The sequence below is a fragment of the Euprymna scolopes genome, chromosome 16, assembly GCF_053919585.1.
Source record: "Euprymna scolopes isolate OS-2025 chromosome 16, ASM5391958v1, whole genome shotgun sequence".
NCBI classification, from domain to species: Eukaryota; Metazoa; Mollusca; class Cephalopoda; order Sepiida; family Sepiolidae; genus Euprymna; species Euprymna scolopes.
Window position 1 is genome coordinate 56,611,939 of NC_136497.1, and position 23,337 is coordinate 56,635,275.

General features: G+C 30.2%; 1 protein-coding gene across 6 annotated transcripts in view; it reads right to left on the minus strand.

Annotated features, from left to right (window-relative positions):
• LOC145295980 (sorting nexin-29-like) overlaps nt 1-23,337 on the minus strand; it is a 122,880-nt gene that overhangs the window by 35,376 nt on the left and 64,167 nt on the right. For all 6 annotated transcript variants that reach the window (XM_080141923.1, XM_080141918.1, XM_080141919.1 and 3 more), the window contains 4 exons: nt 13,324-13,376; nt 11,739-11,819; nt 8,281-8,345; nt 4,316-4,490 (listed from right to left, as the gene is read on the minus strand). In XM_080141923.1, coding sequence (XP_079998049.1) covers nt 4,316-4,490; nt 8,281-8,345; nt 11,739-11,819; nt 13,324-13,376 — 374 coding nt within the window. The remainder of the gene's footprint in view (nt 1-4,315; nt 4,491-8,280; nt 8,346-11,738; nt 11,820-13,323; nt 13,377-23,337) is intronic.

The window sequence follows — 23,337 nt, forward strand, 5'->3', positions numbered from 1 at the left end:
ATGCTAAAATCACACTGACTAATGTATACCTATTAACCCTTATCCTTGAGTGGCCTCTGGGCCTTGATAAGTGGTGACACCCATGTAAAAAAAAAAAAAAAAAAAAAAAATCACTCGAACAGTTTTCTTTTTATAATGTACAGTTTTAAAAGTTTAAAAACGATATAGTTTTTACTTCAGGAAAATTAATGGGTCAGTTTTTACGATGTGCCCTGTTAAAATACTGTTAAAAACTCGCTCAATATATGTTACCGTGATATAGGTTGACATATATTCGGCGGGTTTTTAATAGTATTTTGTATAGTTTTTATTTATAACACCTTTTCCCAAACTTACGGTGTTAAAGAGGGTGTGAGACGCCATCTTGAATTTTCCAACACATCGGTAAACACTGTATGTTTTTCGAGCTGAATAAATATGTTACATTGAATAAAAACACAAAAAAGATATCCAGTTAGGTAGAAAAGTAACTTATCTTGCCTTTGATAACATTTATTTATATATTTGTTTTTGACTATTTTTTCGAATCTATGTGTACAGTAATCTTGCCAGGATGCGGAGGAAAATGAATGAAGGGGGAGGGGAATAAAATAAAAACATTTTGGAAACAGAGTAAGTTTGAAAGAATTGCTTTGCACAGAAAGAAATTAATGAAAAAATAAAATTAAATTTCTTTTCTTGATTTTTTTTTTAGTTTTTTATGAAAAAGGAAGTCAAAATTAAGACTATAAAAAACAATTTTTATTAAGAGCGAACCTCAGTCGTCAGGTCTGTAAAAAAAAGACGTGGAATAATAAATGTTTTCTAATACAAATTGTTTTTACTTATGTGTTCATTTGTCTCTTTGAAGTTCGTTTGTTTAATATATCGGTTTGCAATATAATTTTGTCATTCTGTCAGACTCAAATTTTAAATCTATATATCTATAAAAGTGAAAGTGTGTGTGTGTGTGTGTGTGTGTGTGTGTGTGTGTGTGTGTCTGTGTACATTTCCCTACGAAATAACTCTGTCAATTTTTAGTCTACAGACTCGAAATTTGATATACAGGGTACTGAGATTTGGAAAAATCTATGTGATCGGTTTTTAGCCAGAAATTTGGCGATTAAGGGGTCAAAGTTCAACGATTTGAGCTTTGAGAACTCTACCAAACTTCTCCGACAATTTTGGGTCTACACACTTTAAATTTTAGATATAGCTTCCGTGGACATGGATCTAACTTAATAACTTGATTTGAGCCCAAAACAATAAATTTTCAGGGGTCATAATAGGGGTCAAATTTAAAAAATTACCCCCTTTTTTTTTGCTCAGCATACACCTCCAAACACCCGGGCAACGCCGGGCACCCATGCTAGTATAAAAATAAAAAAACAGAATTCCAAAACAAAAAAATAAATAAAAACAGAGTGTATTGTCAATAATTGTATTTTAACATATGCGACTTCCCCTACTTGTAATTCCTCAAGATGAATGTTTTTTTTTTATTTTTATATCTCTTCATGTTAATAACTTGGTCTGAGGAAATTCAACTGGCCACAAGTTTTAACTTAAAAGTATCTGCAAATATGTAGTCAAAAATGTTTCTATAAATAAAAGTTTTATATCAACTCTATATTTTTTTTTTGTCTGTCCGTTCCACATGTTATCAGAAACTACAAGGCTGATTTGACTATAATTTTGCATGGACCTTTGATATAATAAGGTGCAGTGAACTAAGTGTTATGGTATCCGTTTGATGCACAGTTATGGATTAATAGGGATTAGTATTTAATGCAAACATGAGCACAAGTTAAACCATATTCAGTCACCAATTTGGCATAAAGCACTCATTCTAAGTCAATGGATTATAAAATTTACCAGTTTTTAATGGGCTAAATAGTTCAGTCTGTATATATATATATATATATATATATATATATATATATATATATATATTACATTAAAAATATAAAAATTGATATAAAATCAAATCTTTATGAATATATTTTAGTTTGTTACTACATCTTAAGTTCCAATGTAAATTTAAAACTAAAAATTCCATAGAATGAAGTCTTTTGAAAAGAGAATTTGAGCCACCACCAATTTTTTTTTTACTACTTGACCTTGTATTGCAAACGTTATTTTTTTTTTACTTTTCTGTCAAAGCAAAAATTGGAAACATGACATTTCAAATTATTTCTGACCATTAATATGTCACATGAGCAACATCAAGTGAAAATTGCTAGTATATATACATATAGAGGGTGTCCAAAAAGTCACTGAAGGGTTGAAAATCATTTTCCCCATTAATGATTTTTTTTTTTTTTTTTTTCTATATTTCAGATATTTTATAGATAATATTTTGAAAATTAATTATGGATAAGTCATGGGATGATATATTTTCCCCGATATGAAGAAATTATGATTTATTACACAAAAAATAATATTAATTATCCAAATAAAAACATAACAAAAATAATTATTAATATTATTATAAATTATAACAAAATAAAAATACTTAAAATATTATATAATAATAATAAAAATAATAAATTAATTAAAAAGGAAAACATTACATATTTCAGCAGCCTATGTAAACAGACAATAAAAGATTATATATAAAATAATATAAAAAGTATTACTTAAGAAATTGAATATAAAACATTCAAATTAGTGTCTCTGGAGATTTTCAAAATATGGAATAAAAAAAAACATTCTAAACAGTTTGTTCCCGAACCTTCTCGCGCGATAGCTATAAATAGCGAATGATCGTCATTTCTAACTCAGTTATAACACGACGTTGGTACGCAATGAGAGGCGACCACCTATTATAACTCTGACCGAAGAAAACTCGAGTCGTTAAAATAACAGATGAACCAAACAAGATACAGAGAAAAATCTCTTTCATCAACAAACTGGTAAATATAAATTTTTCTGAATTATATTTGACCAAAAAGCATTTATGTCTAAAAGATAAAAACAAACATTACTATAAAAACATTGGCTCCTAATAAAAGGGAAATAACTAGAAAATAGAGTTATCTCCCTTACACAATCGATTATAAACAGCTTAGTAGACATTTCGTTTTCTTTACTATTTTGATTTTGTTTCTCTTTTTCTTTGTTAATAAAAATTTGATTTCTTTTCTTTTTTTTTTTATTTACTCTTTTATTTTTCATTGATATGTTTGTAGTGTTCCATTACCCCTAGACTAGGAACAAATCTGTAACAATAAGTATAGCATTATGCAAGTTGTGAAATTGTTTTACCAAAATCAGGGGTCAATTGTTTTGACTCAAAGGCCTTATCGCTGGCATTTTCATGTAAGAGGTAGCTGACTTTTTCTTGTAGGGGTATCTTAAAGAAAGAGTATGTTAACAAATCCCAAACCCTGCAAGAATTCAAGGAAAACATCAGGAATGAAATAAGGGAGTTAATCGCAATCCAGAGATTCTGCAATCTGTTATGAATAATGTTTTGGAAAGAAACACTAGTCTAGCTGTACACACTATCAATAATTCCCCCCACTCTTTATCTGTGCCTAAACCCAAACATAGATTCCATGAACAAAGCTTCTTTCTTAGAACTGCACGCCTGTGGAATTGTCTTCTGCTTTCTGGCTGACTACAATATGGTTGTGTTCAAGTCTAACGTAAATAAGTTCTTGATGAGCCATTCTATATAAGTTACCAAATTTTCATTACTAATGATTACTATGTTGTCCAATTTCTACTGTACACTCTTTAACCCTTATCCTTGAGTGGCCTCTTGGCCTTGATAAGTGGTGATGCCTATGTAAAAAAAAAAAAAAAAAAAAAAAAAGCATAAACATGCAAAGCTGAAAATGGGCAACATTTAAAAGACATTACTTTTCATAAATAAAGATTGCTTGGATTTTGCATTTTTATTTTTAATTTCCCAATGTCTTAGCAGATTGTGTTAAAATTACATAAATCTATTTAAGTTCAAAACTCTTCAGTGACCTTTTGGATACCCTGTATATTAATACTTGTATGGTTGTTATTTCCTAGATGTTAATCCAATGAAAGAAATATAAGATAGTAATCAATAACAAGTACAGCTGTATTATAGTATCAAATTTTTATTTATTCAAACATTAAAAACTTATTGGCTACATATGTGGATACATATTTCACCTGCGACTTAACTTCTTTGGGCCATATGAAGTCAGTTTAGATGGCCTGAAGAGCTAGATTTTGAATAAAGTCCCAGCTAAAACATGTATGCACATATATAGCCAATAATCTTTGCATGAATAAAAAAATTTTACTGTGTGTGCGCACATGCATGTGTTATCTCTAAATATATATTTTTTACCTTAATATATCATCTTTTTCAATAATCATATGCATATATCTCTCTAAGGAATGCTCATTCAAAGATGCCCTCAGCCAAGCTCGTCCTCTGCCCATTTCTGTGTTGACGGACTTTAACAACAGAAACCGTTGAAGCTCGTGCTTTGTCATATGCTCTTTTACATTCTGCCAAAAAGCTGAAATATATATAAAAAAAAAAAAAAGAAAAATTCCAGTTGAAACAAAAAAGCTGAAATATATTTTTTTAAAATTCCAGTCGAAACATAAAACAATGACAAAAACAACAAACATTGAACAACAGGTTTTTGTTATATTCATTTAAAATCCAAACATGTCTGTATGAAAAGATTTTTATTGAAAGCAATCATTTTGATTCTGTCATTTATTGTTTTCTTTCCAGCCTACATTAATTGCCATTGCTGAGTCATCCTCATGATAAGCTATTCTCATTGGTTAACAATATTCTCCACCCCTCAAACATTTTCAATCATGGGAAAGTGGAACTGGAGGAGGAGGTTAGTTGTTGCATACTAATGGATTTTTTCATTTAAAAGAGTGTATATCTTTATATAAAGTTAGGTATTTATTTATTTATTTATTTAAAACATAATATTCAATATAACTTATAACAAATTGAGCTATATGCTGACTTTAAATATCTACGGTTTTATATATATATATATATATATATATATATATATATATATATATATATATAAAAATAAAATAAAAAATAACATTTGACTCTGAAATCCAATTTTTATAACCAGCCATATAAAAAAAAAAAACAACAACAAAAAAAAAGTATCAATTGTTTCTGAATGTGGATGGATAATTGTGTTTTATGTGTTGGTAGTCATTTAACAATTCCATTGTTTAGCTGAATCTGTAAAGAAATGATAGTGAGTTTTCTGTTTATCATTTTGTGCTGAAGAAGGGATTTTTATTAAAAATTTCTTAAAACGAATGTACACATAAATTTCAGTTGATGTTTAATCTTCAAAAAATAATTACATAATATTGATTATGCCATAAACTTTGTATTTTTTGTGAGTTAGGATTCACTCCTAAACTAATAAAACCAATCATTATGAATCATCAAACATATATTCTAAGCAACAAGTAACATGGATACATAGTTTTTTTTGTTTTTGTAAACTTTATCATTTAACCCCCCCCCCCAAAAAAAAAAAACACAGCTTATATTTGTTGTTAGAAATTGTGTTAATAAAAAAAAAACAAAGAAAAACAACAACAAAAAACAACAACAAATACAACTTTAGGGAAAATAAACTTACTATAATGGATACTTATCCAGTGGATAACCTGTCTTTTTGCAAATGTTGCCTTGGCATATTTCAGCAGCTTATGTAAACCGACAGAATATTGTGAAATGCTCAGCCAATGAAAATAATCGCTTGACCAGATGACCAGACGACAACAAAGCAATGCAACAAGAAAGGATGTAGAACCAGCCAGGAGCTACTTGATAACTACTTATCAGAATTTATGTGAAGGCAAAAATCCGAAAAAAATCCATTCACCTCCATCATAACTCATATCGTGGAAATCTACCCGGTTGAGCAGCTTTCTTCCCTTCTCCATCCCTCTTTGCCGTCGGCAGCTGCCCTTCAGTTAATCGAATATATTCCCAAGGAAATAGCCTACTTCCTAACCTTAACAGAAAAAAAGTAGAAAAAAAATCTTTATATGAAAAAAATTATGCATTAAATTACTATTTGAGGTTTTGAACTTTTTAACTTCATAAAAAGCTGGCGATTGTGGAGTATAGTTAAGAAAAACAGGAGTGAAAAAAAGCCCAAAAAACTAATAAACAAATAACATTGAAACATGACGGTTAGAAGATCAAACATGTGTGATAGTTTTTATTTTTTAAATAAACATTTATTTAAAGTTTCTAATTTTTTGCTTATAACAAAGCTCTCATCAGGATTTTTTTTTTTTTTTTTTTTTTTTTTAGACAATACACTCTTTTTGTCTTACTTTCCATGGTATAGTTCAGCACAGTCTCTATTTGTTGATAGATGTTGTATCATCCAGTCCAGTGGGTAAGCGCACGATCATGTGTACATGAGTAAAATTAATAGAAATCCACTTTTTACATCATGGCAAAAAAGAAAAAAAATGTATTGTAAAAAAAAAAAAAATTCCTGATGAGGGCTTTGTTAAAAGCAAAAAATTAGAAACTTCAAATAAATGTTTATTTAAAAAAGAAAAAATATCACACATATCTGATCTTCTAATTGTTATGTTTTGAATTTCATTTTCTTCATGCTTCTAAAAAGTGGATTTCTATTAATTGTTAAGCAAATAACTGTTACCAAATGCAAGAAAATGTACTTTTCTAAATTATTTACATGTGTGTTTATTGAGTATAAGATTTATTATCTATGCATTTGTTACTGTTGTATTTAGGTCAGCCACCATGCATTTCAAGATGGATGACAATTCTGACAGGACTTGGTTTGGTATAAATAAAGAATTTAAGTTAAAAATGTACAGATTGGTAGAAAATTCAATATTTGATCGATTGATGAGTTACAATTGTATTTTTTGTTTAATTTTCAATTTTACAGTTGTTAAGCATATGGCAGAAAAGCTTAAAGTAAAGAAACTGTATGATCTTGAATGTGCTTTTATATGCATTCTAGGGAATGATATAAAAATATGAAAAAAAAAAAAAATAAATAAATAAATAAATAAAATAAAATAAAAAATAAAATAAAAAATGGTTCTAACAATAAAAAACTAAAAAAACTGAATGTCGATAGATCAAATTAGGGTAAACATTTATCTATTTGTTTTTTTTTTCACCTCATTTTTCTTGCTAATTATACTGCGCAATCGCCAAAAAATCTATGAACTCTTGTTGCATCACCTCTCTCCATACATTGTCATGGAGTTGATCGTGTCCTTAGCAGATTGTCAAACACAGCAAGATTAGCAATTCAATATTTTTTTTATTAAATCCTCGGCCAGAATTTTATTATGGGTGAGCTGGAGTCCACAACATACATTTTAATTACACCTCTCCTTCCTAAGGTCATCCTTCCTGGTGAAACACATCCGGAAGAAGGAATTTTTTTTATGGAATATCAAATTCACAAGCACATAAGATTTTAACAACATTAGTTTTTTTTTGTTTTTTTTTGCAGGAAGGCATTGTTATATTCCAACACCTGATATTCCTAAACTGTCATCCATCTAATATTGACCACATTTGATGTCGCTTAATGTTGGGAAAAGGGAGGTATCCAAATGAGTCGTAAATAAATGTCTGTATCAGATGCATGTTACTGAGGGTGGTCGTGGTGAAGGATTAATTGTTGTCTGCAGACTTTCAACACTCATGAGATTTTGTCTCCTCCTATTTAATTATACAACATGCTGTCCTAGGACAGATATTTAAACTATTTTAAAATAAATTTTTAAAAGTAGTTAATAATAAAATATTTGTAAAAAAAAAAAAATAAATAAATAAAATCCCCATACTTTCAAATTATTGTCATCCTATTTTTTTTGCTATTTTTAATTAAGCCTTACATAGGAGCTAGAATGAAAGTTTTCTTTAATAAAATAATAATCACCAGCATATATCTATCCATCCTTTCATCCAAGCAAAAGCTACCATGCGAAAAATTGCTAGATTAATCTATTTAAAGAAATTGAAAAAACAAATGCCAAGTCAGACAACTCCCACCTTCAATCTATTTCCATAATGAGACATTTTCTTTCTTTGTTTTCTTTCTGCTTTCTATACATGTTCACACATTTTCTTCCCTTTTTTTTCTTAACCTTTTCCTTTGGGGTAATTTTTTTCTTTCTTCTTTTATTAATTTCACAGATTCAGACGTTATTTTAATTGAATAACACTAGCAGAGAACCATCCCCCGCCCCCACAACATCATTTTAAATGGAGGATGTACACTCATCAATAATAATTACCAGGATGTGTTTCCATTTCAGCAAACCGGGTTACTTTACTTAATCCTGTGATTTCTGTCACCTGCCTGTGAAAATTAAACAAAATATATTTAGCAAAAAACAAAAAAAAAAAAACAAAAAAAAAAAAAAAACAAAAAAAAAAAAAAACAATTTCTTAAAAAACTCTAAAATTTATATTGCATGAGGGTGGGGGCGTTTACCCGGCTTCGCCTGGTCGTAAAATATGCCTAAATATGATATTTTAATTTATCCAGATTTCATATATATTATTATAGAGTCGTGATTTCAAAAGTTAAGTATTTAGGTGCTATCAGCTAGAATCAAAACCAAAACTGCAGCAAAGCTGGTGACGTTACCACTGTAATGATGGAACATGCATATGAACTGATTAAAAAATTAAAAATAAACCAAAATTAATGTACAAAATGTGTAACATTTTTTTAAAATTTTTTACCCCTTTTTGACCCCTTAAAAAGTATTCTAACTGGCTAAAGACCCATAAAAAATTCAATCATTTGAGGCCCCTCTGCCACTTTTAGTTTCAGAAGAGATAGAGTTTGAAAATATGAAAGGAGACAGATAGGAATCTTCACAACATTGTGTAAAACGCCAGCATTGTACACATTAACAGCAACGTCATCATTTCGTGAGTTTGTATCAATTTCTGTGGATGCGCATTCGCATTATAATGGTCAATGGAAGTAACGTTTTTTTGCTATGAATAAAAAACAATATAAGACTTAGTTTTTGTAAGGCAAATTGATTTTTTAATAAACCACACAGACGTGAGTTAATAAAATAAAATTAATTTTAACGTCTTCTGTCGACACTTATGTATCTGAAGATAATGTTGCTTACAGGCCATTTTACTTTTTTGAAAATAGATGCAAAAAAAAAAAAAAAAAAAAAAAAAAACTCAAAAATACAGATCACCCTCTATCAATTTAAATAATAAAATCAAAACTAATTTTTTTAGGCCGATTTGGGATTTACAATTTTTATTATCTCAAGAGTTATATATTAAAATATGTGAATATATTTTTTTTGATTATTGGAAACCTGTTATAAAAAAAATCTTTATTTAAACTTCATATTGTGTAATATTTGAATTTGATATCATTTAAAACTTTGTAAAAATAATTACTTTTTAGAAGTCTGTTTTTTGTTGTAATTCAAATAATTATATTACCAAGAAAAAAATTAGCAAGAAAAAGTGTTTTTTTTTTAAAATAATAATATTGATTTTATGTCTAATTTTATTTACAACTTTAAGGTAAGTGAAATACATAATGGAATTTTATATATATATAAAAATAACTATTTTTTAATTATTTGATCCTTTCAGCTTTAAAAAAATGTTGAAATTTTTATCGACCTACATTTATTTTGTTTAGTTTTCATAACATGAATTATGGGGTGGGGGTAGAACACCTAAAAAAAAAAAAATCTTTAATATATTTAACAAAACCTACTTTTATTATGTTAGTTTATTTAACAATGAATAAATATCGAAAATTTCCGGAAGATATGATTATCTGATTTTTGCTAGATTTTTAAATCATGGGTATGCTTATGGCTTCAAAAACGTCACTACATAGGAACGTTGTTTTAAAGCGTCGATAATGTAAACACTATTTTTGTCTTGCATTTTCATTATTTTTGTATGCTATAAAATTAAAAAAAAATATTAGCAGTTTATTTGAAGCTTCTTTTAAATGGTAAAAAAGAACAGTGGCACGCATTGAAGGTACCTACAGACAGACATGGTGAGTTTTATAAATTAGATATACTGTAAAGATACACTATTTTACTTAAATTTTATTTTAATTGTCATGTTTTTTAAATTTATTTATACAAAATATTGTATTAAAAATAAATATTTATTATTATATTATTAAAACGCAATTTTTTTTTTTATTGAAATAAGTTTTAACATTATATTTATGCATAAACATTTTTAAAATGGTAAAATGTGCCTAAAAGCTTTCGTTTTGCCTTTGCTAATTATATAGCCATATTCTTTGCTTTGCTCCAAACGGAAAATTATTACTGCATTAATCAGGTAGTACACTTGAAAATATTCCCAGATCATCTGTATCGACAACAACTTTACGGACTATTATTCACAAAAGACTTTTATATCTCTGATGACAAAAAAAAAAAAAGAATGACTAAGAAAAAAATTGCCTATGAGAATAAAAGATTGCTTGTTCAGATGTTTAAATTAATTTTTAAAAAAATACCGATTTTAGCTTTATAAACTTATAATTATTTTGAGATGTTTTTAGGCATCTATCTTTATAAAGTTAAGTATTATTATATATTTTTTTTATATATATAAGATTAACTTCTAAACTAATTAACAGATTATTATGCATTTTGGAACACCATTGCTAGGTATAAGGGAACATAATATGGGCTATATTTAGTTTAATTTAGTTTTATGCAAAGGGAGAAAAAAAAAGGGTGGAAGCCCTTCAGGAAAGTTCAGCTAACTCCAACTTTTGTGAATTTCAATTAATAAATACTCCCCTAATTTCAGTTCATTTAGAGTATTTAAAGGGTTTTTAGAGGGCATAATATGGGCACAACCCCCAATTTGAAAATTCAAATATATCAGATTGCATTAAATTTTATCCAGTCATTAGAAATCAATTAAAGTAGATTTCTTGAATTTCAATTCCTTCTGAAGATCTTGTAAGCTTAAGCTTAAATTTGAAACATTTTTTTTTAATCATGTACAAAATTCGATTGAGGATTCTAGACAAAAGTTTTAGTATTATTATATATAGATTTTAATCTTTTTAAGGGATCCTAAAAATGAATGTTCATAGAATTCATTTTACCTGTCTTGGGATAGGTTATTCTTCTAGTGTATTTATAAAAGAGATTCTGCTAATTTTAATTATGATGATGATTAAAATGATATGAATTTTATAAACAATTTTAGTACTTTTTATTGCATAAATATTATAATCATAAAATATTATATCAATTAAAAATATCTAATTTGTTACATTAAATATCTTTATTCCTATTTATTTAAATAAATGCACTTTACACATGTTCAAAAAGGGCATGGCAGGTGGCACAATCGAAATGCCAATAGACGTGAAAAGTTGGAAGTCATTCTCAAACTTCTAACCTGAACATTAGACAAAGTGAAAAATGAACATAATAAACAGCAGCAAGATAGACGTTTTGGAGGATAAAACATAAATGTTTCAGTTTTCATCTATTGTAACTTTTAAAATGATGTAAAATGGCTTATATTTTAATATTATTATTCTGCATTTTTTTTTTTTAATTTGCAAAGACCTTCACTTATATAAGCTTTACAAGAATATATATGATTTCTGGGTATATCTTCTGTATTTTTAAGTTTTAGCCGGAAACACACACACTCATAATTTTGTCTCTTTCTTAGAGAGGAGTAATATTTGTATAAATTTACTTACTTAAGGGCTGACAAAGCTTTATTGTTATATCGCAGTCCATACTGCAGCACAGCTTCCCAAGCAGCACACAGGCAGGATACCCTATACACACATAAAAAGAAATAATAAAAAAAAAAAAAAAACCCATTATGTTTGTCATATAACAGAGAATGAATAATAAATTTTAATGCAATAGCTATTAAAAAAAAAAAAAAAAAAAAAAAAGAAGAAGAATTACCCACAGAAAACTAAATTTACAAAATATGGTAAGAAATTAAAAGATATAATGGAGCGAATAGATTTGAGTGTTTATAGTACTTGGTTTCAGTTTTGCCTATTATTTGTTCTGATGATGGATACATTTAGGATAAATATTTAATACAGGGATGTGAGATGAAATAACCTTATATACCAGTAATGGTATGTCAACAATTGTGGGATTATTTTATACTAAAATCATACATATATTTTGCATATGATTTGTTTGTAAATTAATTTGTTTTGACACACAAATAGTATGTAAAAGATAGTTTCTTTTTAATTTATAGACCTTAACGAGTATTATCACTGAGTTAGAATGGGGTCTGACAGTAATGGCAACTAAGACATGATTCCACACTCACCAAAGCTCCCAAATTAAGGCCTCACCAAGTGGATGAACCTTCAGGTAATATCCCAAACCATATCTAGAATGCCCCAACTTGGTGGGTGACATCAACAGGACCAGATATGTATAGGGTTACTCTTCAATCCATGATCAAGTAAGAGTGTAGATATAAGATTCTGGGACCAAACACTTTGATCCACACAGAAGATTTATGAATTCAGAGGGACAAAACAAACATCTAAAATCCTTGTGTTTATTTTACAACTCCAAGACAAGCCAGACCAGACAAAATCAAAGGTGGCAGAAGATGCTAACATGAACACAACATCTTTTAAAAGAATCATAACAAGAAAACAGAACAAATATTTTGCATTCAATTTTGCTGTTAAGATTTGGGAATCCATTCTTATTTTTTCTCATCTTCTAATATATAAAAGGCAAAATGTGTGTGTATGTCTGCCAACAACTTTTCTCAGTGGCATTTAACTGGGTCAAAACTGGTACCATCTGAAAGAGCGATGTCTCGGCCGAATAATACATGAAAATTAGAAAAAAAAAATGGTCAATTATTTTGTATAGATATGATAGCTTAAAACAAGGGAGAGTCGCAAAAAAATTAATTCCTTTTTAATCGACTTTGGTAACCACGCATGTGTGTCTAGTGTTCTTTCTTGAATTGGTTTAAATAGAAAAAACAATGCTATTATAATGACGTTGTTGTGGAGCAGTGGATATCGGGGCTGCATTATAAGCTCTGGGGTTCATGTTCGCACCCACGTAATGGATTTTTTTTTTGTTGTTGCTGAAAAAGTTTTAACATTTAAATAGGGTTATTTATGTGATTTTTTGTTTGCTTTTTTTTTATTTTTCTGTTTTTATCCCTTTTTTCCATGCTCTTTTTTTTTACGCCTCGCCCTTGCTCAATATCCTTACTACATCACCTCTCCACGCCTGGGAAACACCGGCTACCCCTGCTAATCTTTAATAAATATGACTTACCGACTGTCTCCATCTGTAGCAAGTTCTCGTCTTCCACCAAATCTCACTTGACACTAATAAAATAAAATGAATATAATGAATATAATGAAAACATTTTTTGGAAATCTTTGAGATGTGAAGATGGCTAATTTGTATTATTCAGATGGATCACTTACGCTTCAAGAACCCCAGAAAAAGTAAATCTTTCTCTATATTAAAAATCAACCTTCTGACGAAAAACTAGACTCAAGTTTGTCATCTGTTTGTTTAAAGATGCCATATACGTCTAAAGTCAACCATTTCAGATCTGAAGTCGTCTCATTTTGCCTATTTTCTGGAGTCCTTGAAATCTAATTGATCCACATCTTTTTAAATTTAGCAATCTTTTAGATGAATTTGTATTATGTGGATCCTTCAAACTATTGTCCTCATCTTGAGTGTCATTTTCAAAAAGGACTTGTCGCATAGTGGATAAAGTACTTGTTCCATTCGAAATTCTGTGCAGATTCTTCAATTCAATAGAAAGATTACCGAGTTCAACAAGATAATCTTTGACCTTCATCAGAGATTATGTTGATTGAAGCACTGTGAAAATAACACTCAAGATGAGAACAGTAGTCTGAAGAATTTAAATAATATGAATAACCAATCCTCATCTCAAAAATTCTGAAATGTAACTAGGAAACTAGACAGGGTTAAGTTCAAAATTTTGTCTGGAGTCCCCAAAAGTAAACAAAACAATTGAAAACAAGAACATAAATCAGTTGTAAGACTGCCTATTTCCACCTAACCAGGTCTGGTAATGATTGGTCAAGCAATGTACATACCAGGCTATACACATACAAATATGACAAAAATCATAACCTCTGCTTTAGCAGAGGTAACCACATATTTTCAAATTTACTTGATTAGAGAATAATAATTTTTTTTTCTATTAAGCAATTCTTAACACTTGATATTTATTTCTTAGAAAAAGTAAATACATGTCCTTTTTTTATATACTTATGAGTCACCACTTATCAAGACTAGAAACTATTCGAGCATACGGATTAATGAGATTGTCAATTGGATGATTAACAATACCATGGACCCAATGGGTGAAACAGGTAAAATTAAAAGGATGGCTCGACGAGCATTTGTTGATATTGACTTGTAGCGACTTTCACCGGAGGTGAGTTAAGCTGGCTCCAATGGTGTTAACTTCATCACGCATCAATGCTGCCCAACCTTGACGATCAGCTGCAGAATCAGTGGCATGATCTAGCCATTCACAATCCCAGCATTGTTAATATTGGACTTCAAGATGCCTATTTGTAGTTAGCAGGCAAACAGTCCTATGGTATGGGAAAGTTTTGGGAAAAAACTCTGCTCATAAAAATTCCATTTGGTTTTCGATACACAGAGGAAAAATAGAAAGTTCTTTGCAGAAGCGCTATCAAAGGATACCAATTTTTCACTGCATGTCACTCAATAATATGCAAATTAATTTATCAACAATTTATCACAATTTTGGGAGATTAAATGTACAATGTGCAAATAGTTATTTTTACTAAAACATGTTTCTTTATTGTAAACGATGATCGGAATGTATAAAAAGAAGAAAAATGTTACTTTGGTATATGGTCATAGTGAACTGGAGATCAGCATAGATATTGGCAGATCATATTTGAGTTGCCTGATCCATAACCCTGCTTTCATTAAGGATGTTGGCAACCTTCCTGTGATCCTTTCTGCGAGTATCCAATTCTATTGAGAAAACCAATGCCACAAAGACAGAACGAAGCAGTGTAACAATGGAGATGAAAACTTACCAGCTTCAAAGTGTGTTAGATGTTTCCATTTGTCAGTTGGTCGTTTTCTAGAGAGAAAAGACTTGTACTCATAATTATGTATTAATATAGTTGCAACAACGGATTTGCAGGTGTTCAGTCCAACTAACTTTAAAAGAATGGATTAAACAGAGACGAGGAGTAGGAATTTTGACAGCTGAGAAGAAGCATTGGTAATGGTAATTTTGTTGGTGTTGTTACATGTGGGATGAACAAGAGTTCCTTCTGAAGTTTGGACCATTATTGTGTCCTTATTACAGGTGTAGGAGATTTACATAAATCTTTTGTTCCTAAATAAAGCAGATAAATAAACATGTTCTGAGAGTTTTCTAATACAAGGTCCCTTAAAAAAAAAAGCAGGAAATTTAGATTTAATTCAATATTAAGTCTAGACACTCGCATAAACAAATGGTCCATGACATAAAGCAAGTAATAGGAGGAGATGAAAACAAGACGGAGTAAAGGCCCATACGTCCAAGGATAGTGTTGTCTGGCACAGAGCCAATATTCCTAACTTTATTGAACAAAATGAGTGTCAAAAGTGCAGATATCAACATAAATGTTTACATCAATTACTGAGCAGAGAGATCAGACATAAACTCCTTAAAGGCTAACAATATCACACTGAAACTAATTCAAAGAGTAACTGGAAGTTGGTTAGACTGTTTACATCATTGTGCAGTTACTCATGGAAAGCATATTGCGTTTATTTTTAGTTATCTCCCCACGAGAGAAGAGTTAGATAGAAGGTTGATTTTAAATGTGATACCACCCCCCCTCCTAAAAAAAAAAGAAAAAAGAAAAAAAAAAGGCACTGGATTGGGGAGAAAAATAAAACTTGCCTTTTACTTTGTTAACCAAAGACTAGATGACGTATAGTACCAGAACAGATACTACACTTTGCTCTTAGTCAAAAGACCAAAGAACTTCTTTTAAAATGCATTGTTTTTTTTTTTTAACAATGCTTCCGTTATCAACAATTCTTTTTGATTTCAATAATGTGAATTATATATGTAGGCAATAGTTATTCATGAAGATGATACTATCACCCCCCTCCACCAAATTTTTTTTTTTTTTTAAATTTATCTGGCCTTTCTTATCTTTCAGTTTTCATACATACACAAGTTCTTGCTGGTTTTAATTAATTAAAAAAAAAAAAAAAAAAAAAAAAAAAGGGGACTCGGTTACCTTTGCTGGTACTGTTCTAGAAAAAAAAAAAAATGGCTTTGTTTAAGCAAAATCCTATGACACTTGCTGTGGGCCTGTCAGACTTAAATCAAACATCTATAAAACAACGTACCCAACACAATATATTCCAAAAATAGTTTAGTTTTTTTTTTTTTCAATTTTAATAAATCTTAATAGTAAATAAGAAAATTTTTTGAGAACCCAACATTTTCTTTGTCCTTTTCATGAAAACCGTTTTTCTTTTTTTCGTTGCAGACCATCTACTAGTCAACCAGTTGTGTACAAATCCCAAGAGCCATGTCTGAAAGTGACACAATATTCAATGAGCGAAATCAGAAATGTGCCGCTGTACAACTCATGCTCTCTACCGATCCAAGTTATGACAACAGGACCATTTCCAACACTCTCAAAATATAAATTAAGATAGTTCAATGTATGATGGCACAACTTAACGAAGTTTTCGGCTATGGTTATGGTCTTTGGTGTGGTTTCATCATGCTGCCTCACATCTTCGAAGTCAGCTTGAAAGTCAACACCAGAGTATACCTGGATGTGCTGAAACGTAGTGATCCGCTGGTGCAATCAGATGGCTGCTGGCAGACTTTGGGTATGGTAGCAGGATTTTGTGCTGGTCGACAAGTCCAAAGAAACCCAGCCTTGGCTTCAGAAGGAGTGCTATGACTTTGTACTCTTCTCTCATTGGCTCCCTCTTCCCTCGGCCTGAACCCGCTCGACTACTTCGTTTGATCATACATCAAGAACATCACCAACATGACCTCCTTCAACATCACAGCCAGCCTGATTGCCAAGCTCCCACCAGTGCTTGTGGAAGAGACATGCTTCCAGTTCCGAAACTGCATCGAGACAGTGATTGAGGTTGGAGGTGGTTACATTGAATAGATGTCAGCTACACTCCATAATCAAGTTACCTGAATTGATTTTTTCAATAAAAGTTTTAAAATAAAGTTATAGTGTTGTTTACTTTAGGATGACAATTTTATCGTTCCACCATATATTTTCTTTTTTAATATAGAAAAATTTATAAGGTCGTGACACTAGACATGCTAATGTCAGACAGATGGTTGGTTGAAACCACAAGTCCTCCCCAGGCGACTTCAAAAAAGTTTGTCTTCCACAGAAGAAAACCAGTTCTCAGTTTTTTTCTTTTTTGAGAACTGGTTTAAAATCGCCTGGGGAGGACTTGTGGTTTTAACCAAACATCTGTTCGAAACAGTAGCATGTTTAGTGTTGTGACGAATTTGTCTATATTAATAAAAAATATATCTTGCTCTTCTTTTATTGAGCACTCTTAATAACCTCATTAAATTCATAGGTTTTCTCTCTTGAATACCTATAACTTGGTGTGTGTGTGTGTATATATATATATATATATATATATATATACACTCCTTCAGTCTTTGACGGACTTTGGATACCCACGAAAGGGTGCCTGCATGTGAAATTTTTGTGGCAGGAGGTGCGCAATCTCCAACCACACCTCTCTTTAGTCGACATTGTTAAATACCAGTGGCAAGTGAAGTGTATGTACAGGATGACTGAAAACAAATGCCGAGATAAGCGGAGAGCAATGTCTAGAATTCCCAAATGGTTACCCATCTGGTACTAAGCAGGCTCAACATTGCTTAATTTCAGTGATCTAATAAGAACCGATGTGTCAACGTGATTATGCCACATTATATATCTATATAAAGTCACGCCTAATCTAGTCCCAACTAACATTTAATCTTGATATCAAAACTTTATTTCAGTAGTTAAAACTTTTTGTTTCAACAAAAACAATGGCTCAATATTAATGAATCAAACATCTGGTTTACGTGAATACCTTAGTTTGTTTTTATGGCATATCAACCACCTTTAATAACACAAGCGTTATTATTAACAAATGTCTACACAAGTCATTATTTCAAACATAGCTGAGATGAGAGAGATTTTATGTCCACATCTGCCATAACGATATCAGTACATAATTGCATACAATAGATCTGATAGGATTTTAAGTTGGCATAGCAGATCCCATAATCCACGACTGTACTTAATGAGTCAATCAATCAAGTGAATACATTGAATTTCATCATTCCATGTATTTGGTAAAAAATTTTTTTTTAAATATCAATATTGTTACTAAGCATTTAAACTGTGCATAATTATGATAAAGTAGAAAAAAAAATCAAATTAATTCTAAAAATATTTATTTTTCAATTTCTCATGAAAGCATAAAATAATTATGATTCTTTTTTATATTGATTTCTGAAGATAATGGATTTGCTTTTGTGTAAGCATGAACAGAAAAAGGGTTTAAGCAAATGTATATACAACATCCTTCCATATTTAAAAATGTTGTTTTATTCTTTTTGAGATAAATCTTCAGATTTTTGATTAAGCACTAAATTAAATGCTATCTAACCCTAACCATGTGATAGCTTCCAAACAGTTTTATAATACCCTTTTTCACACCTGGGTTCAGTAATACTTGCAGTGGCACTAGAAAAGTAAAAGAAATCAATTTGCCTGAGCGATATTGCATGTATGAAAGGTGTTTGGGTTCTTTTTTTTTTTTTTTTTTCAAACTTATGATTTAGAAACACATAGAAACTTGTTGGAAATCATGTGAGCCCCCCCCCCAAAAAAAAGGTTGCAAAAATAAATAAATAAAAAGCATTTAAATAGGAATGCAAAGCGTTTAACCTATAGGATTAAAACAATCATTGAATTTAATAACTGCACGAGAGAGAGAGCCAACCAACCCTCTCTCTTTTCACCTCGCTTATACCTTGTAGTGAGCGCTGTTAATTTAAGAAAGTGTTTTAGTCATTTACCCATTTTTTAAAACAATCAAACCACTTTAATTAATGTTAATATACATGAAACTATTGCATACACACACACACACACACACTAGAAGGGAGACCAGGCGTTGCCTGAAATTAAATGAGTATAAACGAATATTTCATCCCCCCATATTTTACAGTCATCAAAATTGGTGAAATCACCCATTTTTCAATCAAATCGATTAATTGCCTGCTCTAGTTGGGGACCCACCATGGTGCACCGGGAGAAAGCTTCACATGCCTTCTTGCAGTAACTTAGTTCATAATACATTGTAGTTTACATCACACTGTAGAGAACCTACTGCTGATTTTATAAAATTATTTTTATATATAATGGCTTGAATTAAAGTTTAAAATGCAAAAGTTAAGTATCATGATTCAACTGTGTTCTAAACAGAAACATTTATTTCAAATGCACCCCTATCACATGAAAGAACCCAATGTTGATTTTATATGTGGGGTTGTTCTGCTTGTGAAAACTTCTCAAATGCACTTGTGATGCTAGGCATTATAAGGCGTTAACTTTAGTCAAAATTGCTTGTTCCTTTGTTCATCAGATTTTTTTTTGATTATTGCTTATCAATACTTATCAAAACTATTCCGATACAAAACCTATCTAAGAACACTGCCAGGCACATAAAGCACATTTGTGTGAAATAAAAAAAACCAAAAAAAAAAAAAACCCGGCTCAGCCGTTTTGGAGTCCATAGGAAACGAATTCACACACAAAGTTCCTTTTATAATATATATATATATATATATATATATATATATATATATATATATTGCAAGCAAAACCCGAGCCCACATTTTGCTAAATTCTAGCCTCTGATGAGAAGGAAAGTATTGCTTTGAAACTAATTCACTTATTTTGTGCTTCCTTTTTAAAATTAAATATGTTTTTAACCTTTTTTCAAAGTGTTTTTTAACTTCACTGCTATATTCCCATAAAAAACGATTACTGTTATTTAAATCAATAGTACTAGATGATATTTTGAAATACTGTATATATAGTACAGATGAATGATTAAGAAAAAGTTCTTTGAATTCCCAATCTGCATAACTAGTTTTTAAACAGTTCATAATAAAGTAATGTTTGATGTTATTAATATGAATTATTCTATTTTTACTATATATATATATATATATATATATATATATATATATATATATATATATATATATACACACATAACTGTTTAAAAACTACTTATGCAGATTGGGAATTCAAAGAACTGTTTCTTAATCATTCATCTGTACTATATATATACAGTATTTCAAAATACCATGTAGTACTATTGATTTAAATAACAGTAATCGTTTTTTATGGGAATATAGAAGTGATAAATTAAATACTTCAAGAAAGGAAAGAGAAATGAAACTGAGATGAACAGAGCGAAAAGCTAGAGAAAATATCTGTCAAGGAGAGATTAATGGATTGTTTGGATATTGTATTGTTTTAAAAGCCATTGTAAAAGCATTGACATTTTTGATAACCAGAATCTAATAATAATGATTAAAAAAAAAAAAGTGACTCTTCCTAATTTTTTTTTTTTTTTAAATTTGTTTTCTTAATATTTTATTTTCTAAGTGATATTGTCATTTGTTATATTGGTTTGGGTGAATCTCTTTCATTTTATTTCGATTCAGCCCTTAAAATGCTTGGCTTTGTATTAAAATTATTTTTCAAGAGGACATATGAACTTGTTAAGGAATGCAGATTATTAGGAAATGTGGTGAAAAGAAAATATGTCTAAGGTTATCAACCAACTGTGCTTATAAAGAAAACAACATATTTGTATGAAGACAATTTCTAAATTCTTTTTTTATGTAAAGGAATGTATATAAGAATTTCTTTTGAAATGCTTTAGATTCTTTCGCAAGTTCCATTTCTTTCTGCATTATTATCCAGTAACTAGAAGAATACCCGTCCCAGGACGGGTAAAATTAATTCCCTGCATAAAACAATTTAACACCACTTTTACGTTTTATTTATTTATTTTTAAATGAAAATTAAAATTGACATAATTATACTAAACCTTATGTCTAGAATCCGTATTTCAATTTTAATCCAAATCCGTTGCATGATTTTGAGTCTAAAAACATCTGAAATTTAAGGCTTAAGCTTAAGGGGTCTTGAGAAATTGAAATCTAGCTTTATTGATGTTTAACAACTGGATCAAATTAAAAGCTTAATTATACATTTTTTTTATTTTTTCAATTTTTCTAATAATCATTTTTGTGTTTAAATAATAAAAAAAAGTTAATGTATGTTCCATATGTATCATAAACGTTTTCGATTCTTTGTCAAACCATTTTCAGGTGATAAAAGCAAATGCAAAAAAGGCTGAAGAAAAGAAGGGAATTTCAAAAGATAACAGAGAAACAATACATATGAAACATACTTTTTTTTTATTAAAAAAAAAAAAGATAAAAGCATATAATTGAGCAGTAGAATTCTATTTTTATCAATGTTTTATATATATACTAGCAGTTCCGCCCGGCTTTGCTCGGGCTGTATGTACTGTTCATAACTTTATGTGCATATGTATATATTAAAAAGTGTGCATATGTACCGTAATGCCTTTCTTTATAATAGACTTCCTCAACTACCATAGAGAAAAGTTGGTAGGGACCCCAATTTTGATCCTTTAACATTTATTGTTTTGGGCTCAAATCAAATTAAAATGTTTGACCTATGTCCAAGTAACCTACATCTAAAATTTCAAGTGTTTAGACCCAAAATTGGCGGAAGAATTTGGTAGAGCCTGCAAAGGTGAACTCTTTCAACTCTGACTACTTCTTGACCAGCGAAATTTTCACCCAAAAACTGATAAAAAAAAAAGCTTGCTGCATATCTGAATACCCTTTATGTAAAATTTCAAATGTTTAGACCCAAAATTGACTTAATAGTTTGCTAGCGATCGCAAAGGTTAAATCTTTTAAACTTTGGCAGCCAACTTTTCGGCCATAAACAAATTAAAAAGCTTGCACTATGTCTGAATACACTTTATGTAAAATTTCAAATGTTTAGAACAAAAATTGGCTGATTAATTTTGTAGAGACCGCAGAGGTCAATTCTTTTTTAACTTTAACCCTTAGCATTTATTGTTTTGGGCTGAAACCAAATTATAAAGTTAGATCCCTGCCCAAGTAACCTATATCCAAAATTTCAAGTGTTTAAACCGAAAATTAGCAGAGGAGTTTGTTAGAGCTTTTAAAAGTCAAATCGTTGAACTTAACAGCCAAATTTCTGGCGGAAACACGATTAAAAAGATTTTCCCAAATCTCAATACCCCATGTCAAATTTCGAGCATGTAGACCTAAAATTGACAGAGTAATTTGGTAGGGAAATGTAGACAGACACACATACAGACATTTTCACTTATATATATATAGCTTAGTGTGTAAGAGGAAAAGAGAGAGTTCAATTCCACAAGAGGAGACTTATCCGGATAATGCCAAGCTCAACAATTAATACTGGAGCTTATACATACTATTATAATAATATATAATATAATTATAATTACCCTACTATTATTTGGTATATTTTTACCACTCTTATAAGTAGTAATGGTCTCCTTACTCCTCCACGTTGGCATCTATATGTATCCTTAACCTTTCGCATCAAGTTAAATGCACTCATAATCATTGCCATCCTAATCTCCGACTGCCCCCTTAATCATACTCCCTATATCATAACAGAAGAAACTTAAAAATATTGCTGCATATTACCTTTCAATTTTACAACCTTGCATACCCCCCCCCCCCAAATTATAAACGATTTTATAGCTGCCATTTGCCGTTTAGGTTGCATCAGTCAAAATTAAAACTCCATAGAAAATAGACACCCCCCAAACCATTAAAATAAATTACCACGCAGCAACAATACACCCCCAATTTAACCCTAATACATATACCCCTTAATCTCAACACTATGTTAAAGATGATATACAATCTTATATCATACTATATATAACAAGCTTCTCCCTATTTATTTAGAATTCAATAAAGCTTCTCCCATTCCCCTTAATCTTTTTCATCCCTAATGAACCCTACGCTAGACGCCACATCTTCCCCATGCTACCTAGCACCTTCTCTACTCTTCTGATGAGAAGCATTAGGCTTCGAAATGCCCTGGCATAAAGAGTCCCTTCTATCCCTCAAAT